At 41.0% G+C, this 26,521-nt stretch overlaps 1 protein-coding gene across 4 annotated transcripts in view; it reads right to left on the reverse strand.

Moving 5' to 3' along the window:
- The window catches only part of SLC25A26 (solute carrier family 25 member 26), an 83,405-nt gene that overhangs the window by 47,429 nt on the left and 9,455 nt on the right, over positions 1-26,521 (reverse strand). For all 4 annotated transcript variants that reach the window (XM_085590327.1, XM_021551006.4, XM_021551013.4 and 1 more), the window contains exons 4-5: positions 16,574-16,678; positions 15,343-15,390 (exon numbers count right to left, since the gene is read on the reverse strand). In XM_085590327.1, coding sequence (XP_085446453.1) covers positions 15,343-15,390; positions 16,574-16,678 — 153 coding nt within the window. The remainder of the gene's footprint in view (positions 1-15,342; positions 15,391-16,573; positions 16,679-26,521) is intronic.

Genomic DNA, 26,521 nt, shown 5'->3' on the forward strand with positions numbered 1-26,521 from the left:
CAAAAGGCTGCTGCAGACCTGTGTAAATAAATGGTGAAGCTGCTTTAAACCTCTGGTTTGTGGTGTTGGATGAAAGAGCAAAGCAAGAGGCAAAGGGATTCTGCCTGCATTCTGCTCTCAGAGGAAACATCATGCACAAAAGAAAGTCTGGCAGCAGAAAGAAGATGCAGTGTTTGGGGATCAGTGTACAACTACTGAGGCTGAAGTGCCCTTTAGAAGGGTTCTCTAACACACAGCCTCTGTGGGGAAGCTCTGGAGACCATTTACAGAATGCTTTCCTGAGCTCAGGGCACCACTGAGTCGTTCTTGGCCACAAAATGTTAGCTGTGGCTGTTCAGAGTCCTCAGTGCTCCCAAGGAGATGGGGAAATCTGTGAGGCCAAGAGGCCATGAGACATCTGAGGAACAGCTGCTGAGAACTTCAGAGGTTCAGAGACCTTAAAGTTGATTAAAAATAGAAATAATTTAATCAAGGTCACATTTCTCCTGAAAAGGAAGGCATTCTCTTTAAATACACAGTATTTTGTTACAGTAAAAGTATTCCCTATGTTGGCAATTCACGGGCCTTTGGAAAATAAATACATTAAGTCATTCTAGGCCATCTTCTTTCAAGACCATCACTTCCAAGGGGACTGAGAGGTCAAACATGAACCTCAGCAAGAAGTCCCATGGTTCAGTGTCTGCCTCACAACCCATGAAGGATCTTCCAGCAAGCTTCTTGGGACAAAGTTCCTAAAGGATCCTTGATTGGTCTCTTCCTTCCACTACTACTCAGCTCTGCTCCCCTTCTAAATCCAAAACATGGGGGAAATCCAGAGAAAGGAAATTGTTTTGTTAGGAAAAGAAATAAGACCAATTCCCTTACACACACAAGATCCATTTCCAACTCACATATTTCAGCTTAATTTTTCTGGAAGTTCTAAGCTCCTTCCTCACTGTTAGTGGGAGCTCTGTGTGTCTGATGGGGTTTGGGAAAGCATGAAGGTAATATAAAATCAAAGATGAGAGGACACATTTTTTTCAGGTCACTCAGTAATGCACAAGATTCCTGTGGCCTGAATTAGTTGATTCCCAAACAGCTGGGACTGTCAAGAAAACCATGATTTTGCATTCCCTTCCTTATGCTCCCTTCTGCTGAAGTATATTAACAAAAGAGGTTAATTTGTCAAACCACTGATATTCATAGGCTGAGCTGAGATTCATCACACTTGGTGGTCTGGAAATCTTTTCTAGGACACAGAACTAAACAGGAGCTGGACAAAACAAGGAGAGGTACCTTGAGTCACTGTGAGCACAAACGGACAGATTGAATTTTCCTAGCATTACCCACAATAAATACATCCCAGAGCATGAGGGGTGACACAACAGTGGAACAAGGAGGTATTCTTGGCTGATTTTGAAGGTTTTGTTTGTGCCCAATGGCTTAGGAAATTTGTTCATCCTTCCTTGAAGGCTACATCTGTAATGCTGTACCACTGCTGGGGTGAGTCAGAGGTTAACTTAATGCCCAGATAAATTCCAACTCACAACTTATGTTCACCTGCCACACATTGACACAAATATTAGAGTAAAACAAAGAACTGAAGATCTTCTGCATCTTGCCTTTCACCCCTCTGAACAAGGCACAGCCCAGTGGGAACTTGGGCAGAATTCTCTCCCCGTGATTTGCCAACCTGAAGAATTAAGATTTAACTGCCTTCAAAATTCTTCTCTAATTGCTGTTTTTCCTAATTTATTTTCCTTCACAGGCATCTGGACTACTAAGGCAGGGTGAGTTTGCTCTCAGACACAGAGGCCGTGGTGGTTCACCAGCCTCTTAAGTCATACAGCTACCCTGCCTTCCTCAAACTCCCTCCTAAAATTCTGAAACAAGCATCAACAATCATGAAATAGGCTCTCAAAAGTACAGGAATGAAAACAAACACATCAGGGCTCTTTTGTTGGCTGGTGTTTGAAACTTCACCACAGCATCCAGTTCACACCTCAGACATTTTTCCCATGGTTGTTAGATGTATACACATTTCTGTTTTTTCAAAGCAGCTCATACTTCACATATTCTCATCCATCTGAGAGACGTGGATCATAAAAGGTGAGAAGAAACAGTAACATCCAAGTTTACCCAGAGAACTTTTACCCATCAGGCACATTCATATTGTCTCTCAACAGAGTGTATGACCTGTATCACAACATCAGGGAAGGGGATGCTTCAGTGATCTGCAGAGGCACTGTGAGCTTTATTCTTCTTCCAGTCAATGACAGCTGAGGCCAGAAGTGCCTGACCTGCCACAGAAATTCCTGGGCTTAGTTTATAATTGCATTCCTTCAGACACTACATGCCCTCAAAATAACAGTTAGTACCATTAAATATTCAGAATAGGCATCTCTCAATCATCTAAAATTCAAAATGAACAAATTAAACACACATCCAGACTCGAGCAAAATGAAAAAACAGTAAGAAAGCATAGGTGACAGAGCTGTGAATCCAAAATGGAATTTCTACTTATCACTTTAGGACAGAGTGTAAGCACTCAGAAAAGGTGCATATTTTTCAGAGCACTAAAAAGGCAAATACTTTGGGGAATATCACACTATACCTACATAACTCAGGGGGTTTTGGATGTGTACATTTTTACCTGCCTGATACAGGAGTGAAAACCTCTGCCACGAGCAGGACAGCTGTGGGATGAAGCTCTGCCAAAGCTGCCAAGAATTTCCATGGTGAGAATTTCATTCTGAAACATCTTCTCTGCCCACAGCTTTGTTAGATGCTCTTCTGGTTATTATTTCTGGACAATGAGCTGTGATTTTCAAAAGATTTTGCAACAGAGGTAAGAGAACATCATGCAGCCACCCTGCAGAAGCCTCTGCCATGCAGGGCTTGTATTTTGACCCAACTTGTCAGCCCACAGCTCTACTGGAGGGAAGTCAGCAGGAGAACAGTGATGGGAGCATGATTGGTTCTCAGCGATTCAAAGTTTTTCTGTGTAAGATGATGCTTTGCAAGGCAGGATACAGAAATAAATAAGTGTGTTTTGGAGCACAGTGTTGAAGGGAAAGAGATGGGGAATCATTAGGAAGGATAATTTGTTTTCCCTTATAGTAAAAATAAGCTGCCTCCCCCATAAAATATCAGTTATTGATGTAAGGAGACTCTAAGCCAGCTGCATTTAAAAGAGTTAATGTGGAAGTTTAGGATTGGTAGTACCTATTTCTACAGTCATTTTGTCAGGGGTGCTGGTTAGAACAGGACTCACTGAAGGGAGGGTGAATGCTTGTCTTGCAACAGCTGCCAGCTGTGAGCCCGAGCACAGCAGGGCACCTTTCCCACCTCCTGCCTGCCCTGAGGATTCACAGCTGCTCCCAAGGAGAGACAAGATACTGCACAGAACACGAGGCAGGCAAAAAGTAACCTGCCTGTGCTTGGGTTTTGTCTCCTGCCACCACAGAAATAAAAGCTCCACGTGTGAGATATCCAGGGATTATAACCAGAAAGACCCCAGAAAAGGGACAGGGGTGCTTAGACAAGAAGCTTGACTTTCAGCTAAGTTTCAGGCTTATGATTTTTGAGGGGAGCTGGAGGGTCGCACTGAATTTTCACTGATCTGTGTATTAAGGGTTGTATAGGAAAAGAACTTTGTACCTCAGCAGACTCCAAACCCCTCATTACTCCACTTTGTGTGGAACTCGAGCAATTACAGAGCTCTGGAGCAGAAAAACCCCACTGCACCATCCCTGAATGCTGAATTTTTCTAAGCCAAGCACTGGGAGTCAAATTAGAGGAACGGAGTTTGTCAGCTGGAAAGCTGATGGCAAAACACCAAGAAGCCACAATTCCCCACATTCCTTTGCTACCAAGAAATCACACAGCTCTTTTGCCACCAGTAAAAAGCCCGGGGCAGTGCAGTTACCCAACTACAGCAAGGCAGTGACTCTTACTGAACTAAGCAGCACCTCTGTGTATCTTTCAGGAGTAGCAAATGGAGCCTGCCTGGTCATCTCCAGCTGCTTGTCTGCTAGCTGGCACAGCACAGTTCAACTCCCAAAAAAAGCTCAGAACTAGCAAAAACACTGATCTATACAAGATACAGCAGGGAAATGGGATTACCACATGGCACAGAGAAAATAAACCCTTGGTTCACTTGTTTTAGCTGAAAGAAGAGAGGAAGACAAGCATTGCCAGCAGGCTGTAGAGGATCTGCACCACAGGAAATGGTCACTTTTGACTTCACAAAGCATCTGTTGATGTAGTTTGGGGTGCACATCACACCAGAGAAGTCTTTGCTGCTTTTCTTAAAATATAAAGAAAGAGTTGAGCTATCTTCAGTAGCTTTCTCTAGGAAATCTCAAAACATGAACAGCTTTATTAGTCTGCTCCAAAACTGGAACTAGAAGACAGATCTACATGTAAAAGCAAAAGTCATGAATGCGTTTGATGTATTTTAAGCAAGACACTGAACCACAGTTGTTATTTACAGATCAAAGAAGCTCCAGCAGTGTCCTGAAACAACTAAGTGAGAAATGCCAAAATCTGATTTCATCCATGTCCATGTGTTGCTTTGAACTCGTAATTCACAGAATTGGTCACTATATTGAACTAATTATCAAGCTTAACACGTGCCAATTTTCTGTGCTCCCTTACAAAAAAGTCAGGTTTGAAGGGAAGTGGAATGACAATCTGAGGGGGGAAAAACAATCAATAAAACAAAAACAACCCCTCTTGCCAAAGCCAAAACATAATTTACTTTTCTAATTAGTTACTGCGACACAGATTAGCAAAGCAAATAGTTTGCATTAACGAATGCATTAAAAAAAATAAAGTGGTTAATTCCACCTCCGTCACAGGAAAGGTTTCTTGTAATGGTTAAGTGAGAAAATATCTACACTATCTAAAAATCTAATGAAGCCACATATTGTACATGGAAGTAAAACAATAATTTCAGAGCACAGCCTAATACATTTAAATTGAAATACCAGCAGCAGTGAAAAGAAACACTGATAAAGTATTTCTGCAGGCAGGAATATAAAAGCAAAGTCTGTTCAGATATCATTGAAGACTTAAAAACTACTTTTTTTGGCAATTACTTACTGTGGCTGGAAATTATCACAAACACTGGTTTGCCAAAGAAGTGATTTCAGGAATCACGCAGCTTAGGCTATAATTAAAAAGCAATCTTTGGGAAATAGGTTATTACTAGTATTTAGTAGCTAATTTGTTCATTAATGCCTTAACAAAGCTCTCCTCTGATTGCAATGTAGGGGGAACAACTTCAAGAGGATTATTTGCTATTAAGTCTTGTACTCAATTATTGAGAGTGCTGCTGTGCTGCAATTACAATGGCAGAGCAGTCATCAGGAAAGCTGGATGGATCCAGCCTGTGCTGCAGCCAGCAATTCCCACATGCAGGGGCTCTGAATTTTAAGGCTAATTTGCAGAACACCCTCACAAATTTGATGCTTCCTGATTAACAGAGAGGTGCAAGCTCAGTGATCCTTAATATCAATCACACATTTTATTTTATGGGGATTTTTCACCCCATATTAATTTCATTTGTGAAGGAGTAGTTGTGTAACTGCTGGAGTCTCTAGGTAACCTTTTTCACCAAGATAATATGATACTAATTTGGTTTTCCTTCTGACAATACTTCAGAAAGCATCTTCTGTCAAATTCTATGAATAGCCTATTTAAGTCACATTATGGGAGATAAACATAACAGTAACTTAGAAATATATGCCAAGTATTGACAGGTTAGAACTGACTCAAAGCTGCCACCACTTGTCACTGTCTCCTGTAATAGTTCCTGTCCTGCTGAACAAAGAATTCAACACCTCACTAACCCCAGATTTAAATTTTGTCTTGGGAACCATAACAAACAAACCTCTGGGCAACAGGACTGAGTTAAGAAATCCAAACTCAGCCATACTTTATGAACTGCTTTTCCTGACAATGATACATCTTCCATCTCTTATTACTATATTTCAATAGCAAAGACTTTCCTACAGCAAAATCAGGGAATACCTTCAACAATATAATTGAACCTGAGACACTGAGATACAATTGAACCTTTCTATGTAAGGGTTGGTTTGGGGAGCTGCTGCCCAGCTGACACAGAATCTCAGGAAGCCTTCAGCTGCACAGCAAAGCAGAGAGGCCCATTAATCATATTTATCAAGATTGTCTACCCTGGATTTCATGCAGTTAGGGGAAATGTGCTATTCCACTTCAGCAACAAGGAGTGAGGCTAAAACAAACTGACCCAGCTGCATGGGTCATTTCCAGAAATAGAAAAGATATCAGCAGCACAGCTGCACAGGCCAGGAGGCAAAATGCTGGGCTAAGAAACATCCACCTAAAACTTTTGAGGTATGTAGCCAGCAGCAAAATTAATAATGGGCTAAATTTTGCTTTAATTGGCATTCAGTACATTAAAGTCAGCAAGACAAGATTCAGTTAAGTGCCTTATGGTCTTGTATTTCATAAGCCTCCTAAGATGTTTTATTGCACTTCACATTTTCATATCAGGAAAAGCAAGAAGGGAGCAGATAAACTTCCACTGAGGTATGAGCATATTATTTATTCTGATGCTCATGGAACCTTCTTTATTTGCCCCTCTCTTTTACATTGAGAGACTGTACAATGCCAAATGCAAACACAAAATACAATGTACTGGCTGGGGCAGTATCCTGGCTTATGATTCCCTCTGTTCTGGGGCTTTGCTCTGTCTGAAGGAGCATCGAGGTGCCTCAGTCTCCTCAGGACAGAAATCTACCCACGTCACATATTGTGCATCACTAGCAGCCTTTAACTGGGAAAGATTCAAGCCTGGGATAGCCAGATCTGGCAGAGGAACCCCAGCACTGCAGAGTCATGCCAAAACACTCAGGCCAAACTCTAGACCTGCTGGCTTTGAAAAGCAAGAACACAATTTTTACATATTCAACCAACAAAGCAAGAAAATGTGCAGAGTGTATGCTTTATTGGCTTCCATAAAATTAACAGAAAAATAAAAGTGAGATAAGAGCCTGCTTTAATAGCATTATTTCCATCTGCAGTGCACACACCAGGCCTGTTTTACCTAAGTTTCTATAAAAATTATTAATATCATGTTACCACCCTGCTCCACCTCCCACAATATGCAATGCAATATAGTTGCATTTCCAAATATATTATCACTAAGAAGTGATGTGAGATTTTCAAATTAAGGCACACACCACATTACCCCGAAGATTATAAATTTAGTTGTATTTTTCTTAGAAAGCGATAAGCTAAAGAAATGCAGAATACTAACAGAAAGCAATGCTGAGGTAAAATTTGAAATAGATGATTACACAGCCCATGAAGTCTTTTGGGATCAGACATCCTCCTTTCTCTTCTTCATGGCACACAGACATTATCCCATGGGGTAAGAATACATGGAGAGGGCTACAGACCTTATATAATTTATATTAAATAAAAACCTCGTCAAAGCTAAAAAAAAAAAAATAGGAGCCCATAAAATCATTCCCAAGCTAAGCAGAAATTCAGCAGGGCTAGTTCCCAGCATCAAAGCGGCAACATCTCAGATGCTGGGTAGCCTTTGCAGGGGGCGCGGGGCGGGCTGAAAGCATCGATCCCCAAATCCGCGGATTTCACCCCAAAATCCGCCCGGCCGCTGCTGCCCCCTGCTGGCCGAGCGCGGGGAGTGCACAGCCGCGGGAATTCACCGATTTCCCTTTTCCTGCCCAAAATGTTCACTGCAAGGGTGAACTCCTACCGCACCGCCGAGATTTCCCTTTGACCGCGCTAAGAAAGCTGTTTCATTTATTCCATCCGCAGAAATCAGCCAATTCTGGCCCTTAAAATATCCTGAAGCGAGGTATGGCTTTCAGTATTTTCTCCTTAGAGGGGCACTTCTGCAGCACTCGAAACAGTGGGATCAATTCCTATTTTCTGCTAGGTAATAAGCAGGTAGCTTTTCAAAATAGCTGAAATATGATGTGTCTTAAACACTTGGAAGAATTGTTCTTGTGGCACTCTCTCACAAGTGTTTCTCTAGACATTCTTCCACTCCTTAGCAAAACTGATGAATTACATAGATCTGGTTTCTTTTTCACACTTTCACCATAATCTTTGGGTATAGATTCAAGTATCCGATTTCTGATTCCTTTAACCGTGCTTCTGTTTTTAGCAGGTGGAGAGAAACCAGAAAATAGTACCCTAAGTATGAAAAACCAGGTAAGTGCTATTAATATTGACAGTAGCGTGATCCTGCAAGTGGAAGTCTTCCACTGTAAAATCATGTTTTGGTCTCCTTCAGGCAAAAATTTCATCCTTGAAAAACAGTCCTGTACTTTCAGGAAATTGCTAAATTGCTTGCTGTTCCAGACCAATTGCACACATTTACAGGACTAGTTGCTTCAGAGAGTCCAAGATCTTTGGACAAGAAATCATTAAAAGCAATAGCATATTTTACATAGAGAACTATCCATGTGCATATTTGTACATATTTTATATAAATATATGCCCTACACATATATATCTTTCTGGGGTTAGAAAATTGCCCACTTCAGCACACCCATGCAGAAGCTGCTTCACCCAGCAACAAAATGTGGCCTTCACCAAATGTGGCCCAGCAACCCTCCAGCCATCAGCAGGATTACTCTACAGGTTAGCAAAACAGGAACTGAGACCTACAGAAAGTATTTAGAGAGACAAAATAGAGTTGTCCATGTTGGAATGCAGCTGAGGAATTAAAACTAAAAGCCACCACTCAGCCAAAAATTCAAACCATTGTGAAACATGTAGAAATCAAAGCAATCAGTGTAGCAAATAGAGTTCCTAGGTCATTTAAAAGACAAAAACAAATCAACGAAAGAAACAAAAATATCACAGCACAAAGAAAAACAGAACTTTTTCTTCATACTATTATTTTCTTCCCAACTTATTGCCCACAGTGCTGCTACCCACCCACAAAACACATTCCTACACCATGAATGCTGCATTTGCAGAAACACTTTAGTAAGCTGCTTTGGGAATGTATGGAAATGGTATCTTTGTTGGAAGCCTGGAGCAGGACACGCTTCCTGCAAGACTCTGCTTGCACCCACATTGAGCTGGAAAGAATCTGCATTATCAAATCACACACCATGCTTCGAGTGCACGTGGCTTTCCAAGTGGTTTTCTGTTCAAAGACCCCAGCTGCAGGGCTGAAGCTTTCAAAATACAGGAATACTCTGCATATATGGAATTCTTTTCATCTGAATATACCCACTGATGTCAGAGAGATGCAGTGCCTGTGTGCTCCACTGGCAAACAGCACATCCATAGCACCAAGGATGCTGAATTCTGCTTCTGGCCACTCTATGGATACTGCACCTGGCCTGAGCAAGAGAGTGTTCGAGCAGGACATCTTGGTTGTAAACATCCTTGACCAAAAAAAGGCCAAAAAAATCTCATGCCTTCCATCCAAACGTCAAGGAATTTGCTTTAGGATTCTGTGCACCATTCAGGCGTGTCACAAAACCTATTTCCCACAACTGGTAAATTAGGAAAACCAGGGTTATTTTGTAGTCTGTAAAAGTCATCTACAACTGCTTTGTGAGATCTCCATTTTCATCTCCAAGTACTATTCCAGCATTTGCAGGGAGAAGGTAATGAGCACAATCTATAGCAGCAGAATTATTCATTTTACCCATTTACTGCTGTTCCAGGTCACAAACTAGGGTGTGCCTGAGGCCTTATCCCAGAGCACCAACTTGTCTCCTGCTCCCACCCCTCAAGAATTTCCTTTAACCCTCAAAGACCCCTCAAAATGAAAATCACCTGAATATTGATACCTAGGACGATGCAAGTGATAGAAGAGCTGATACATCTCCAGTGATGGGCTTTCCAAGAGAAAATGATGTTAGAGTGGGAAGCAGGGATTTATTTTTCAACTTCCTCCCATTAATCCTGAAGTCACGTAAGTGCTGCAGTTTTCCACAAAGCTCTTTAATCCATTTTACAGCCCCTATGCCTTTCATGAGACTGCTGATGCTCTATACAGAAACACCCAAGCCAAAGAAATGCTGGCTGCTCAATAAAAGTCAAAAACCAGTGTTACAGCTCCTGCCTGGCAAATTCCTGGTTAAACCTAACCTATCTAGACTCACAAAATAACATAAAGCCAGCTTGGTTTTCCAGAAGGTAACAAAAGACAGATACTGCACATATTTCACTAAGGAGGATGTTTATTTTTCCAAATATTGTATTAAGATAGTGTCCTGTTTGCCTATTTCTATCGACATCTGCTCTGTAATACACAGAGAATGACAAAAGATCAAAGTTTTAATTGTGCAAGTGAAAGAATGTATTAATAACATTCTTTCTGTCCTACAGCAACAGAGATAAACTTAAAAAAAAAAAAACCTCTCTAACAGCTCAGAGAACAGGATATTTATATAAAGATGTCCTAACAAAAGAAAAGCATGCAAAACTACCTTAAATGGATAAACAAACTCCCTGTTTGCAGAGTGCCCTATTGAGCTCAGCTCTCAGAAATCCCCTCCAACCCTCAGTCAACAGGGTCAACATATCTCAGCTGGGTTTTAAATTTTTATACAAACCTCCTCAGCATCCTTTGTTCACCAACCCTTTAAAATCAGGGAAACTCAAGCAGGTGTGCCTTTAAGGCCCATTTTGCTGCTAGCTGCTTTAGTTTCCCTCTCCCAGGCAGTAAGATATTTTAGAGGGTTTTTTGTTGTGTTTTTGTTTGTTTGTTTGTGGGGATTTTTGTTGGGTTTTTTTGCTTGTTTTTTACTTCTGTCTTCATCTGCAAAGGCTGCACTGCAGGTCCTCCACAGCCCTTTTGAGACACACCTTGTAAAAGGACAGCAGTTCTGTGGAACACATACAACAAGCAGTACCCCCTCCTGTTATTTCAGCTTGGCTCTCTGCAATTTGCTGCTGTTGGTCACACTGCTGCCACAGCCCACTTTGAACTGGCCTCCCTCTCCTCCCAAAGTTATTCTCTCCCTCCCTCCCAAGACAGCAGCAGTGCCTTTATCCACTCAGGGCTCTGCCTTGCACATACTGAAGGGAAAAACACAAACCCACAAACCCCAAACCAACCCACAGCTGTTCTAGCACAAAGAACTGGGACTGCCCAAGGTGACAACTGGGCTACCTCACCTAAAGCTAAGAGTGTGTGGTCCCCAGGTGGGGTCAGGTTTGTCAGGGGTTTCCTTCCAAACTCAGCTCTGAGATCTGAAACAACATCAACAATTAAAGCATCACTGCCACCTCCACCTGAACTCAACACAAGCAGAGTTTGAATTGCCTCAGAAAAGTCTAAGAGGACAGGTTCAGCCAGGGCTACCTGCACAGCCAAGACTGACATCTGAAAGTGACTCTCTGTCTCCTTCCAAGGCATCTGTGAGTTACAGACAGCCAGTCATTCTCCATCCCCTTTGTCTTCAAGAAAATTTAATATGAATTTAGCTCCTTTTGGATCTACTTCCAAGCTAGAGGCCAGGCCATCTGCAATATTTTCACAAGTGACAAACTGGATTAAAAGCACACAGAACACCCACTCTGGACTCACTCACTTCCAAACCATGGTAATTCAGGACAGAAGGGACACCAGATTTACTGTGAAGCTGCAACCTGCACACTGACATGCCAGTGAAGGAACTCACTGTACAGAGGGGAACTGGAGTTTCCTTTTCTTTTGTGCTGTCCCCTCATTGACAATAACGTCCTCTAAGCCATCTGCTGGAGTCCTGTAACAGGAACGGAAATGGAAGAGCTCCAGTGGGAACTCAGGGGTTTCTTTCTTTTTCCCATGAACTGAACATTATGGAATTTTAACAGATGTTCTACTTGGTCATACTTAATAAAATGAATTATGCAGGAATTAAAAATCTGGCTCCATTTGCCTATATAAGATCTCAGCAGCAGAAGTCCATTCCCATTTAGGAATTCTAAAGGATTTGCAGTGGATTTATAGTCTGCTCCTGCCTTATTATGAGATGGCTGGAAATTTTACCAGTTAACTTTTCTCTGTTGTGGAAAACGTGAATAAATTTACCTGTTCATTGATTGATCTTAGTAGCATGATCCAGTTTCCACAGTGCTGCACACTGGTACACTACAGCCATTGGAAGGGGCAATTCTCACTTGGATTTGCTTTGGAAATGACATCATGGGAATTCCACATCATTTCACAGCCTCTGATTTCTGCCATTTATTCAAAGTCTCATTGAGCAACCTAATAACCATACTCCCACTTTGTGCTTTATTACAAAAGCCTTCCTCTTGGAGCACAGATGTCTCTTTCAGGCTTCTGCTGCCAACAGAATGATGCACTGTACCTCACCTCCCTTTCCATTTTAGGATTAGTTCATCAAAGGAAGATGTAAAGACCAAAATGTAACAGAGATGTGAGAGAAGAGGCACCAAAAAGGTGAAAAGAGTCACAGCCAAAACTTTCAAGCCTGGAGGTTCACTCAAAGTTATTTCCAAAAGCATTATGCATTTAGCCATCTTCCTTCCCTTCTAATATCCAACTGCTCAGAAAGCATTCTGAGAAGATAAAGGAGATAAGTCAGAGTGAGAATCAAAACTGAAGGATGAAACCTTGCACCAGCAGAGCATCTGAAGCCAATTACATGGAGCAGAGTAAGGCTGTCCTGAAGAGATCTTCTGTATTAAGCAAGATGAGGCTTCCACACCACACTCCATTTATAAACAGACTTATTTTCACTGAAATTCAATCAATTGGCAAGCAGATCCCTGTCCAGAAATCTTCTTGCTATAATACACAAAATTTTATCCCAATGTAAAAGCTAAAATGAATCTTTCTTAAACTCCAGCTCAAGAATTTTGCCAATGCAAGAATATAATAATCTGAAAGGCATCAATATTCCCAGACTCTTCCATTTTTTTTAATGAAAATTAATGTATTGAAGACCCTCTATCCAAAAATTCCCACCCCATTATAACTAAACACAGGGGTTTGTGTAGGTAGAGAACCAAAGCATGTAAACAAACCTTGTAAGTATGAAAGTCAGCTGGAATTAAGTACCACCTGATACATGCTATGTAGCTATCAAGATGTGCCTAATAATGAAGTAATATAGATTTTTATCTGAAAATAAAGATCCTAAAGGAAGAAGTGTACTCAAAGAGAAGAAAAATACCAATATTAAACGTCAGACTTACAACAGCTCCAGCTGAAGGTGCAAAAAGCTGTTATTCGAGTGGACATTGCTTTACAAAATTTAGTGTCAGAAAAATGCAACAATCTTAACAGTGTTAAATTCAAAGATTTTTTCTTTTACTTTTTAAACATCACCTATGATTTGCTTCATTTTTAAGAGAAAGCACATTTCATTTAGTAATAATTTATTTCTCATTCTATTGGACAGATTCTTCCAAAAAGCAATACTTCAACTGAAATCAGTTCTGAAGGATCTTTTATGAATACACATAATGAAGAGGACTCCCATTAAATTTCCAACAAAGTGTTGCCATTTTGAGTAAACAAAGTTATCTCAGCAGGGTCACACACTGTGCCACGAATATGGTCTGCAAATTAATTACCACCCTGACATATGTCAAAACAAATTTTAAGGAGAATACCACACAGTAGCAACCATGTGCTTTATCTACCTGTTAGTATGCAAAATCTGTACTCAATGGCATCTAAATTTATTCATTTATTCAGAACCCCTCTGAGAAATCAAAATTATTCGTATTCATTCACCTTTTATGCTCGTCAGCAAATGAAATCTGAGTGAATAACACGTTTAGTGAGCCAGAAAATAAGTACAGGACAAAGCTGTGGTGGGGGTTACATTTCAGAGAAGCAGGTGTCATCTTTGCACAAATAACTAATTTTTTTAACTCTTCAAACTGTTACAATAAACTGCAGTGCATTGGCATTTGTCAGGAACTTTAAGGAACACCAAGTTTGATGTTTCTTGTTTTAGGTAATATCCATCTTTATTCTGTGCTTGTGACAAGAGCTGGCCAACATAACTGTCCTGAAAACTGTTTTCAGCATGAAGAAAGGCTTTAAAAAGCAGAGCTACTGAATGAAGATTAAAAAGCCTCTGCAACTGGCTTTATTACCAATGACAACACAGACCACAGATCCGAGCCTGTGCTTGAAACAAAAGAGGGAAGATCCAAACGCACCTTTAAGTATCCAAACTTAACTTTTATTCACTTGAGTTAGATAAGAAGACAAACCCACACACCAGATCAAAAATGAGCCATGGAAAGCCCTTCCTGGACACCAGTGGCTGTGTCCAGCCACATGCCAGGAGAGAATTCCTGCCTGGGAGGGTGGGGAGCCCCTGGCACAGGGTGCCCAGAGAAGCTGTGGCTGCTCCATCCCTGGAAGCATCCAAGGCCAGGCTGGACATTGGGGCCTGGGGCAACCTGGGATACTGGAAGGTGAGGGTGGAACAAGATGGGTTTTATGGTCATTTCCAACCCAAACCTTCCTGTGATTTTATGTTTTCCTAGGAACCAGTTGGTCTCTCTATTTCAGGTACATGCACATCGTGCAACTTCTGTTTTGTCAAAAGATGATCTCTTGGGATCTGATACTGAAATAATTTTAAACAGGGAGTTTATCAGTAGGTTTTTCTACTTATTTTATAAACTTCCCCCAGTTAACACAGCCTATCAAGCACTTCCATGACACTAATCCTGGAATTCACAGTACATTTATGACAAGATTTTACTTTAGGAACTATTATCTGAGTGGGCCAAAATATTTTTAGCCCTATTTTTTTTCCTAACAGTGAAATACTTCTGATTCAGAGTTAAGTAATGCCATATCAAATCTACAGACTAAATGCATTTCTTTCACGCATTAAAAAATAAGAAAAAAATAGAGAGAGCACAATCCTCTTTATATACAGATGACAAACAATCCCTTGGCATCTGCTGACGAATATATTTAAAGAAAGCCTAAATCTGTCTGTGCTAAACTTGGCCTGATGCCACCAGTTCACCATTGTTGGCATATATAGTTCACATGATGCAATCACAAGACTTGAGAAAGTTTCCAGTACTTTAGTTTATGGTTTTCTCATGTTAACATATACCTTTCCATCCTTTTTCAATTCAGCAGCAACAGAACTGGGAGAGAGGATGGCAAATTAATTTTTCCATGTATCCAAGGTTTTCTTAGTGCTCATTATCAGTGTTCTATTTAAATTACAGGCTGGTAACTTACCTAGAATGAAATATGCTGGGATTTAGAGCTTAAGGTTAGAGCAACTAATCTCAATTGTACTATTGTCTCTTGTTAGAAAACTGAGGCAAAGGAAGCAATTTAAAAAAAGCTAAAAGAGAAAAAGACAAGTGTTTTACCTCTCTTAGTACGGTGCTTTTATAACCCCGATAAAGTCCTTGAATGCCCTGTAAAGCAACAAAAGAAAGCATCATCCAGGGGAATGAGTTTGTCAAAGACCACAATTTATTGGTGATTATGAGGCAAGCATTACAGCCTTAAAGTGTCACACCTCAGCTTCAAATTGACTGTAGTGATTATAACACTGTATACTGTATTTGATTATTTACAGTGCCAGAGGGTTTTATTTTCACCTCTTTAGCCTTGATTCAGAGCCTTTATCAAGACAAATGTTTTTATGTTTTTAACCAACTGAAAATACTCAAGACAATTAAAACTTATATAAAATAAGTGTATATAAAATTATGTTGTTTATTATTATAGGGCACTTAAGTATTTGGCAAGGCTTATGGTTCTCTGGCCAGCTATATGGAAAAGGAAAAACATATGGTTTTGACAGAATCAGCTTTTAAAGCATAATCAAGTCAGAGAAAGAAGTTCTAGTGACCCTCTTGTGCAGGGTTATCACAACAGTTTCCATTTGAAAGCAAATAAAAATCAAGTGGATCATTTGAAGGTCATATTTATGTCTTCCTTTCCCTGGGTTTTACACTCAGAAAATGTATTATAATATTTTTCCTCACACTGTTTTCAGGAGCTGCTTTCTCTTATGGAACACAGCTTGAAAATCCCCCCTTGTGAAACTCTGCTAAAACAGACATGAACAGGGTTTCACAGGAGGGATCAATATAACTCCTGAAAAGAAGACAAAGGCCCTTATTTTTCAAAAGTAAGTAATACTGGATGAGCACTCATTTCCAGAATTCCTCCTGGCTCCTGCAGAGCCTCTCTGAAATGGTGCCTTTTGGACATCCCCTCTAAAGCCTGCTTCAAAAACTGGGAACCATTCAGCAAACTACACACAGACTCGATGTGCTGCTGCCCTAGACAAGGACTGTTTGCATAAATACAAGCAGAGCTTTGGAATCTGGAAGCTAAATCCCTTTTTTTTAGTTTTTTCCCCCTCATCTTTAAATGTAGGTATCCCATATAAAAGGAGGAGAAAAAAAGAGTTGCTTGGAGCATGCCCCGGGGGAGGTGGGGGCTTGGTTTCCTTGATCATAACATGAGACTAGATGGAAAAGTGCTGGGAAAGCACAGAACTGCAATAAAGTTGTAGGGATGCTTCTGGATGTGTATGGCACTGAGTGGGAAGGATGAAAATTTTGAGGAATTTTGCTCTGGACTCACCTCGTGGTACAAGGTGTGGGAGAGAATCCGGAGAGTGCTCGAGGAAGGAGAAACCTGAGCCCGTTGCTTGACAACCTCGGATGGAACCCGTATGAGACAGGCAACCTGCGAAAGAACCTGAACTTTGAAAGCAGCAGTAGATTTGAGTTGATAAAAGCATTGATAAAACCAAAATTTGAATCCACACTGTCTTTTGGCAGTCACAGGAACTGACTGTTCCCTTTCCACAGGACTGTTCCCCCCACACTTTCACAGATTTAAAGTGGAGATTCAGGACTGTAAGACCAACAAACTTCTTTCTTTGGTAATTCCTTTGTGCCCTCTAGTGACTGATAGTGGGAGCCATTCTGGTCAGCTTTAGACACAACATATTCCAAGGTTTACCTTAAAATACACACCATGCTTCATTCAAGGTAAAGCACTGGATTGATCCCTTCCTGCAAAATGAATTTACTGGACTCTGCAGCTGGATGTAATAACGTGGCTGCTGTCAAAAAGCTCCAGCTTTGCTGAAAAAAGCCAGGCTTGGATTTTAAATATTCACCTGCCGCTTTGGCTTGAGGTAGGGGTTAAGCTTGTGTGCACATCGTTTCACAGAATGAGGATCCTGAAGTGTGGGAGTTACGAGCCTCTCATCTCTCTAGAAAATGCCTATTCATCAGCACTTAAAATTTTAGGCAGAGTTTGTCTGCAGTTGGCTCCAGGGATATTTAAAGCAGTGATGGGACAGGTGACAAAACACTGCAGATCCCACAGGGCTTTGCCAGATTTTTGCCTGCCTTGAGACCACCCTGTGCTGGGCTCAGGAACACACTGTAGTTCCCAGACACAAAGGTGATCACAGAGCACTTCAAGTGCAGAGCAGCCCAGGTGAAAGCTGTCCATCTGAAGTGGCAAACCAAGCAGCTAAGTGGGAAATCCATGTGTGCCAAAGAAAGTACAGGAATTCACTGGAGATTGCACAAACACAGTAACTTGAGTGGTCATTTGTGGGTAAAACAGTACAAGGTTTAAGTTTCATTTTCACAAAGATACCAAGAAAAAAATCTGTTATCTTGTTACATTCATACAAGTTTACTGGACAACAATATCCAAAAGTCATTACAAACAGATCTAACTCCATGTGCTCTTCAATTCTCAGGGTCAAAAATAACAAGTGACCCCAATCTGTCAAGAAAATAAGAACTGTCAAGTTTTTTTGATAGTTCAGCATAAATATTTATAGAACTTCATGCTTCATAACACTCCGTGTCCTTATATTAGCTTTTTATTCCTTAAAAATATGGAGGCAGGAGGAAAGCTTTAAAAAGGCTGGGATGAAAACAATCTAGTCAATCAAGACCAGACAAAGAGCTCAGCGTGGCTTCCTGACATCTGGGGTGCTGCAGTTTTGGCAGGAGAAGGGTGGCTACAAAGTAATGTCTCCATTTCCCCCGACTACTTGGGGTGCATTCATTTCAAATTAGCTTTGATGTTTCTTCCATTTGAATTTGCGCTTCCAAGGGAGTCTGTGGCTGCACAAGAACAAAAACAATGATTACACTGTGCTGTTCTGAAAGGAAATAAAGGCTCATGTCACCTGGGCAGTGCTGTCAGATTGGTTCCACAGGGCACTTCTGGTATTCAAAAAGCCACGAGGTGCAGCTGCCAACATCAGAACTGCACGGTGACATTTCCACTGTGCTCCTGAACTTACAGAGTGCTACCTTGTTTGTTCCTACACATGCACCTATCAACAACAACCCCAGCAGGCTTTTGATGTGGAGAGCAGGGCTCTGAAGGGAAGTATGCAAGATTAAGTTCACATGTATCTTATTAAAAAAGTACCAGCCTGGCTGGCGGGTGCAGAAGAATCTCAACTCTCTCACACTCAGATCCCATCACTGCAGCACCCTCCAGGTAATCCTGCCCAAGGTGAGAGAACACAATGCACCTCTCCAGGCTGTGCTTTCTGGGGCAAGGCTGTTCAAGCAGCACCAGTATGGCAACACTGCACTGAGAGTCCACACTTTAATTTTCAGATGTGAAAGCTTTGAGCAGTTGGCGCAGGAAGGGTGAGGTCCCACACTCACACTTCCACCTGCATCCACCACAGGATTAACAGACATGGAACACTGACAATAACACAGCTCAATAACAATCAGCTCCCTAATCACCAAGGTCCCAGGGAGAAACTGCTTTTTAATCTCCTGGAGTTCACACAGATGTAGCCTGTTGCTTGGCACAGAGGAGCACAATACAGCCACCAGGCTCAGGGTGTTCCTGGTGCATCCTGCTGGATTTGGGGGTGACCTTGTGACAAATGAGCTCTGTGCTGAACATCCAGAGCCAGCCAGAGAGAGGGTCCAGCAGTGGGCTCACAGCCACCCCAGCTGACATTAGGGCATCAGACAACAGCACCCCATTGACAGGGGCCACACTCATTTTCCCAGTGAGCCAGGGGCTATTCCCATCTTTTGATGGGAGCAAAAAGACTGAATCAGGATCCTGGGAAAGTTCAGGTGCTGCCCTATAAGCTCCTTCTTTATTTACCAGGTCAGGCAGCACACTGTCAATGAACATCTATATATACCACAAGGGCAGGAAGACAATAATACTGAAACAAAAGGCTCAAGAATTTTCAAATTTAAGCTATAGGAAGACCTGATTTTACAGCTACAAGCAAAGCTGTTAATAGTTTACAGAGCAGGTGTGCAGAAATTACAATATTAGCACCTATTACCTTTCCATCTTTTTAATGCTATGATCACTTCTGAGCAACTGGGTACTGAATTTCAAAATCCTTGTCTCAAATCATTTACTGGGTCAGAGGGTGACTCCAGCACCCAGACAAAAACCTAAGTGCATTTTAAATTTAATTTTAATTTACTGACTTGCATTAGCCAGTCAGGAACAAAAGCTAAAAACAGGTGTATTTCATTAACATTTATCTATGTATTGCTAAGACCGTGTATGTTCTAATTAAATTAAGGTAATTCCTTTCCACTGTCAGTCGAGGGAAAAGCGTTTTAACTTTTGGGTACCCCTTGCACGAACCAACGCTGCCATCTCCTGGTGGGATTTATGTTGGAACCAGACTGTCCTGGTTGTTCTGAAGAATGACCAGTGCAAATAAAGTCTCCAAAGTGCCAAGAAACTTTACATATACATATATATATATATACATACCAATTGAAACAGTTTGTTTCAGTATAAATGTGGCTGTAGCAAACAGAAAATCAGATCTGCTGTAAATAGCACCAGGAACCTGCCCAAAGCCTTTCCTATGGGCTCACTAAGTTTACTGGAAACACCTGATCTTAAAATTGGAACTTCTGCATGGGGCCAATCCCACCTAAAGTTGGAGCAGCTGTTCAGAATCGGGCAGATTCATCTAATTCAGCACAATATCCAGCACTTTTCTTTATATAATAAAAAAGAACAAAAGGGGCATAGTTCTGCTTACACAGAGGCTCAGGGCAAAGGGACAATGCCAACATCTTCAGAAAAGAATACAACTCCTAGTCTTCAGTGCCATATTATGATCCAAATATTAACATATCTTATTTGGATTAACAGCCTTTTCCTTCCACCCTTTGTACTCCAGGAAAAGTGTTTTCCCCCTGGCTGGATTTGTAGGGTTTGGTAGAGAATCAAAGATAACACACACATTTTGCTTTTAGGCACCTCCACTACAGTTTGACCACTAACTGTGCACGAGTTGTACCCAGGAATATTTGGAAGAGGACAGAGCAGGTGCCATAATTTCTGATGGTCAGAATTGCCCATAAATTCTGATGGTCAGACCATAACAGCTGATGGTCTGACTCACACTCCCAAAAGCTCCCCCAGCCATCAAGTCTGAGCACTTGTTATCTTTATCAAGAGACATATTAGCCCTGCTGTAAGAGCCTGCTGAAGAGCGAGCCCCATTTCTGGCAGGATGAGCTCCTGGCTAATGAGCTGGACTGTTCTCTGCACTAACCTGGGCTTAACTGAGCATCAAGACCAAATATTTTCCCACTTATTAATTAGCCAGCCATTCTGCTCCACAGCAGGAGAAGGGTACTCAGGACAAAGCCCTATTCTGGAATTTGTGATTTAGGAACCTGCACTCAGTGACTCCGAGCAAAACTCTGCCTTGCATAGCTAAATTATTAAATTCTCTACTTAATTGAAAATTAAGTAGAGAAACATGGAGAAAGCTCCAGAAATCTTGTATTTTGTTTCAGCTTTAAACCATTTAAAAACCTTTCTAAAGGATTTCGATATTTAAATTTCTCAAACAGGATATTAATTTTAGGGACTTTATCTGCCCGGGTAGGCTGGGAAGCTTTAATTGATGTTCCCCATATTATTTCAATACTTATCACAAAACTAAAGGAATATGCCTGGGGCAGTTTCTCTTAAATGTCATTTGCATAAATTGATTCTTAATCAAATAATATTATTTATGACACCATAAAATTTTGCATCCAGAGAGCAGAAACTTTAGGCTAAACCTCACAATACCTGTGCAAAATAATCACTAACCCATTAGGGAGGAAAAGCTGCTGCACAAAAATGACAACAACAAAGATGCTATGATTTATCAAAAGACATATGTTATCCTAATCTCTCACCCCATTTCTGAAGGTCAGAAGGATTGCTTGCTGAACAGAATGTAAAATAAGCAAGAAAAATAGAACAACTCTAAGATCCTGTTCAAAGAGAAGCAGCAATAAATTGGGATTTTTTGGGTTTTTAAGTGTAACCTGCTTTAGCCCTGACTATACTGCTGCAGACAAAAGCTACCTTGGAGCTCAAGTTTGCTTTGTTGCTGATTTTCTGTGTGTTCTGTTTCAAGGGGTTTTTTAAATATTAAAAAAATGCTGCTTCTAAAAATAGGTTAATATGTCATAATCTGAACATCTCAGTTTCTATGTCAAATGCCCCCTTCTAAGTAGGAAGGTACTATTTTTAATCTGAAACATGAAAAACGTCCTTTTCCCTTTCTCAGATAACTGAATTATTAAAATAATAGGCAAGTTTAAAATTTAAAAATTTTAAATTGCACCGATTTCCTCTGGATCTGGAGAATAAAGGGGAAATTTCCCTCTTGGTTCATATCAAAGGCCCTCAACAAAACTTGAATTCAGCACTGCAGTTTTCCATGCCTCTCCAAACTCTGTAAATTTATGCTTGGTTCTTCAGCTCTCCCTGGGATGCCCCTCTTCAACAAAGGGAAAAACGAATGCAATATTATGAGATTAGCAAAGTATTTCATCCTCCAAATAACTGCTTCTAACTGTGGTCACAGCTCTAGGGTTGGAAACAGCTAGCAGGGAACATAAGCTGTGAGCTGCAGATGGAAGATGAACTGCCTCACCCTCCCCACCACCAGGAAAACGAGCAGAAAAGAGGAGGAACACGAAATATCCTCATATTCATATATATGGTTTCATATATTCCTTGGACAGAGCATCTGAACTGCTGCAATCACAGACCCAAAACATTTCAACCACCAATAAACCTTCATCTAAATAATTGCTGCCCTTTTGAGAAAGACAGAACAAAAATACAAGTTTGTCTGGTCAGTAATTCACTGTGGGTCACAACTGCAGTTGTGAACAAGTCCTTCTATATGTGCTTGTCAGCAGGCTGTGTTAGCTGCTAGAGCACAGAGAACCCAGAATTGAAGTGTTAACTCCTGTTTTAATGAGGGAATTGCCTCCAGGGATGACAGAAACTGTCCCCTACATGTACTGTCCACTCTCTTTAAATGCCAGCCCCAGGGAAAGTGCTCACCTTCAGCACAAAGCCTCAGAATATGCTAAATCTTAATTTCCTCCCCACAGCACAGAGTGCCCTTCCAGCACAGTGAAACCCAGTCCTGTGTAAAGCTGCTGGGGTCATCAACAGGTGACTCCACTCCTAATTTAAACCCCATGGAGAGAACAAGTTTTGACTAATGGGCTCTGGTTGGGAAAGTTTAGACAATGCCAAGGTCTTTGTCCCATCTTTTCCTCTGACTGACACAACAAGGTCTTCATTAATTTAACTGCAGTTCCCCTGTATGCTGGTAGGGAACATTTCTTCAAAGAACAATCTCACCCAGCAAGATCCCTCAGATCTCAGCACCTCCCAGAGCTTAACAACATATTATTTCAGAGATGAGACCATTCACAGGGACCAAATGTCACAAGCATTTGGAAAACTGGTGTTTCTGCACAAACACTTTCAACTTCTTCCATGTTCCCACCTTAGATGGCTTTACCTGGAATCTGCAGAGCTGTTTTGCAGATTTATTTCATCCTGTCATTTTCAAATCTATGACAGCTCTGTTTTATTCCTTTCCAGAGCTGCCTCCTTCCTGCTTCAGAGCCATCATCTACACCACCACACACTTGTTCCTTCACAATGGCCATCTTGGCTGAGCCTTTCCACCTCAGCTGCCTGAAATCCCCAGCTGGCTCCTCATCCATCATTTCTGGAACCCTCTCTGGGCTATTGGACTTCTGCCCCTCTCAGATTTCCTTCCCCACACATGGCTCTTCAATTGCCCAAATCCATTCCCAGCAAACCCTGCTGTGGGTTCCCTGCCTACCTTTCCTTTAGCCATGTCAGATACACCTCAGAAAGCTTTTGTCCTCCAGCAGTGGGAATTTGTGCCAAGCTCTGCTCACAGAAAGGAGAAATCTTACTCCAGTTACATCAGCTGACAGGCAGAGAACAGATAAAGTTTGTGAATCTGACAGGGCTGATACTAAAAACTTCTTTGCAGAAGTACTTCTCACTGCAGATGTTTTGAAAGTTTATGTGCTTTGCATAAATCTTTTAACATTGGTCTTTTAACATTTAAGCAATGTAGAGTTTTGTTTCCTTTTTAAAACTAGACCTAAAACCTACCAGAAGTAGCCTGATGTTACACACCTCTTGTACTCCAGCACAAACTGCATCCCAGAGATTTTGAATTTCCCCAGTGTAATCACAAGCAGTTGGTTTAAACTCAAGCAGTAAAATCAGGCAGCTGAATAAGTTGAAAAAAATCTTCCTTAACCTGGTGGATGCTTGAATCATAAATTACTACCGTATCTAAAGACAGAAATCTTTAAAACCTAAGAAAAAAAAGAGCCTTAAGTCAATCAATGTACAGAACCATCTGCATGATCCGATCTATTCCAGCAACACTTTCAGCATGAAAGTCTGTTAAATTTATTTTAAAAGGCTTAAGAACTCATTAAATCCAGCAGCCAAACCGTTCTTTCAGCAAAAGTGGTGTGGTGCATCCCATCCAGCATAAAACTGTTTCCAAGCAGCCAAGTGGGGTCAGGCTGTGTTACAGGAGGACAGACAGTAATGAGATTCCAGGCAAGAGAACACAGGCAGTATTTTCTGAAAACACATTAAGTCTCCTGTTGAAAGAAGACTAGTATTTTGCAATTTGCTCACTCTCTTGGGGTTACACTGGCCCAGAACATGGAAATTTCAACTACATTGTATTTTATTAAGTATTTTTCCTTTAATTGATCCCTTACTCTTTCCTTCAGCCTTTTCACTTGAAGAATTACGGGCTTGTCCACATATGGAGCTATTCAGACTTATCCCTGACAAACTCTGCATAGAACATTGGTTAAGGTAAGTTTATTCCAAAGTGTCTCAAACATTTCCAAAACTGACTTGCACAGTAAGTCAGGCAATCCATCAGGAAATATTTTTAAATTATTTACTTCTCACTTACAACTTTTTAATCCAAATTTTCTTTCCTCTGAAGATACTCTGAGCTACAAATACTTTTAAATCAACTGATTATCAGCCCTGTGATCAAAAGACATGACAACCATCAAGCTGTACTGAAAGCAGCATGTTCTCTAAGCCCTGAACCTAGCAGGTAACACAAAGCAGGGTGGGGAGAGCAGCTGATGAAGAAGATGCAGTTAGCATGGAGCATACAAGAGAAGTTCAGTGTGGGTGGCTAGCTAGGGATTTGACAGTTCTTAATTAGCTGTTTCAGCATCTAATTGCATGATGAATTTGTTGGCAGCATTTGTGGATTCATGTCCCCATTCATCTTTATTTACAACCAATTCCCAACCTCTGCTCTGAGTTTCCATCCGTTCTCTGTTCTTTCTCCACTACCTCTCAAAGGCAGCAGTCTCACCTTCCCAACATCTCCTAACCATTACTTCTGCATGAGGATTTGGCAAAAATCCCACAGCATCTGTATTGCAGACCTGACCTCACATAGATTAATTTAAGAATATTTCAAACCCCACCACGATTAATTCAGAAGACCACCTACATTGCTGTACTCCCCACCACTGCTCATCTTGCCAGGGTCAGAGTACTCCCTATCTCAAAGCCTGTGTGCAGCCAGATTTGCACAGCACAAAAGGCACACTCACAGCTAAAATGACTGGCACTGATCAGTGAAAATAGAAAAAAAAAAGTTTCAGTATTGTGGAAAAGGTCCTATCACACTTTGACTGCTGTCATTTGCACACTACTTATAATCTGCCAGCACATGCCACACTGCTTAAGACGAGATAGGATGCAAAGAACAAAACGAAGTTTTGTCCATTTATTAGCTCAGTTTTTAGAAAAGAGCTAGAATATTCAAAGACATTAGCCCAAAGTCTAGACATAAGTACTTTATTGCTTCTTTGCTGAAATAAAATCAGCTCTCCCTAGAGTGTCCAACTTTCCTGTTGAACTGAAAAGTCACATCTTCCAACACTGCAAGTTTTAGAGTTTGAAATACCTAAAATCTTAACTTAATGTCTGATGTGAGTGGCTGCCTTGTTTCTGTCAGATTGGGCTCCTGCAAGTTGATCTTCCAGAGCTTACCATGCTGTAAAGCCCTGGCCAATTACCCTGCTGGAGATTTTCATTCCATTACTCTGCAGATTTGTCTGACTCATGCTTCTGCCTTTTCCTCGGAACAGGCATTAATAACAACTTTCTTCTCTGACCTAGCCAGTTACTCTCCTGGAATTCACACCAATATACTTTTGGAGATTCCCACTCTTCTCTTAAACTGAAACTAGTTAACTGTTCCAAGCAACACTGCCAGGGCAGAGGGATGAAGTGGGTGATTTGTGGACAGAGGCAGACAACAGTGTTGTCCACCATGTCTAGAATGCCCCTCTTTATATAGAAAAAAAACCCCACAAGCATAAAGTAAGGTAGAACATACATGTTCCTCTTTTGTAGGAATTAAAAGCACACTTCAAATGTCATTTTACAGAATAATGATTTCCAAAACTGTAAACTTGCTTGATTTGAGCTTGCTTCTTCTAATAACAAGTTCATACTAGAAGAAAAGGGTAAATTAAATCCCCAGAAAGATAATTCCTGCATTAAGAAGTTTTCCTATTTGATACAACCCAACAGCAGATAAAAAAATTCCAAAGTTATTAATTTGAAGGGTCAGATGCTAATCATAGATGAACCACACACTTTGCTGTTATCACAGAAGTCACTCAAGTGGTAACACACTGGAATTCCAAGTGAACTTGGAATTTCACCTTGAAATACCTGTCCTCACCTTGCCCTGTGGAGTCACATGATCCCCTCTCCCCATTGAAGTGACAAATTTTTGAGCTTTTCAAATCTCCAGATTTGAAAATGGAAAATTTTAATCCTGAAGTACTCTAAAAACTTGCACAAGGACAAAAGCAGCTCAGTGACCTCAGCTGGTGAAGATCCAGAGCCAGGGTCATTCCCAGCAGCTGCCAAAAGAATAGGACATCTCCCTCCCATGCTGGCCCTCAGTCCTCCCCTACACTTCCTCTCTGGAAGTCAAGGTAGTTTGCTGTCTTGCAAAGTAGGGGAAAAAAAAAGAAAGACAATGTCATCCAAAATAGCTAATCGAGAACAAAAGGTCAGAAAGATAAGAGTGAACCCACAATGTACAGGCAACAACCCAAAACTTTCACTAATATCCTGCAAAGCTCATATTGTAACCATAACAATATCTAAATATTAGAT

Source organism: Lonchura striata, chromosome 12 (genome assembly GCF_050655825.1).
Source record: "Lonchura striata isolate lonStrDom1 chromosome 12, ASM5065582v1, whole genome shotgun sequence".
In the NCBI taxonomy this organism is placed as follows: domain Eukaryota; kingdom Metazoa; phylum Chordata; class Aves; order Passeriformes; family Estrildidae; genus Lonchura; species Lonchura striata.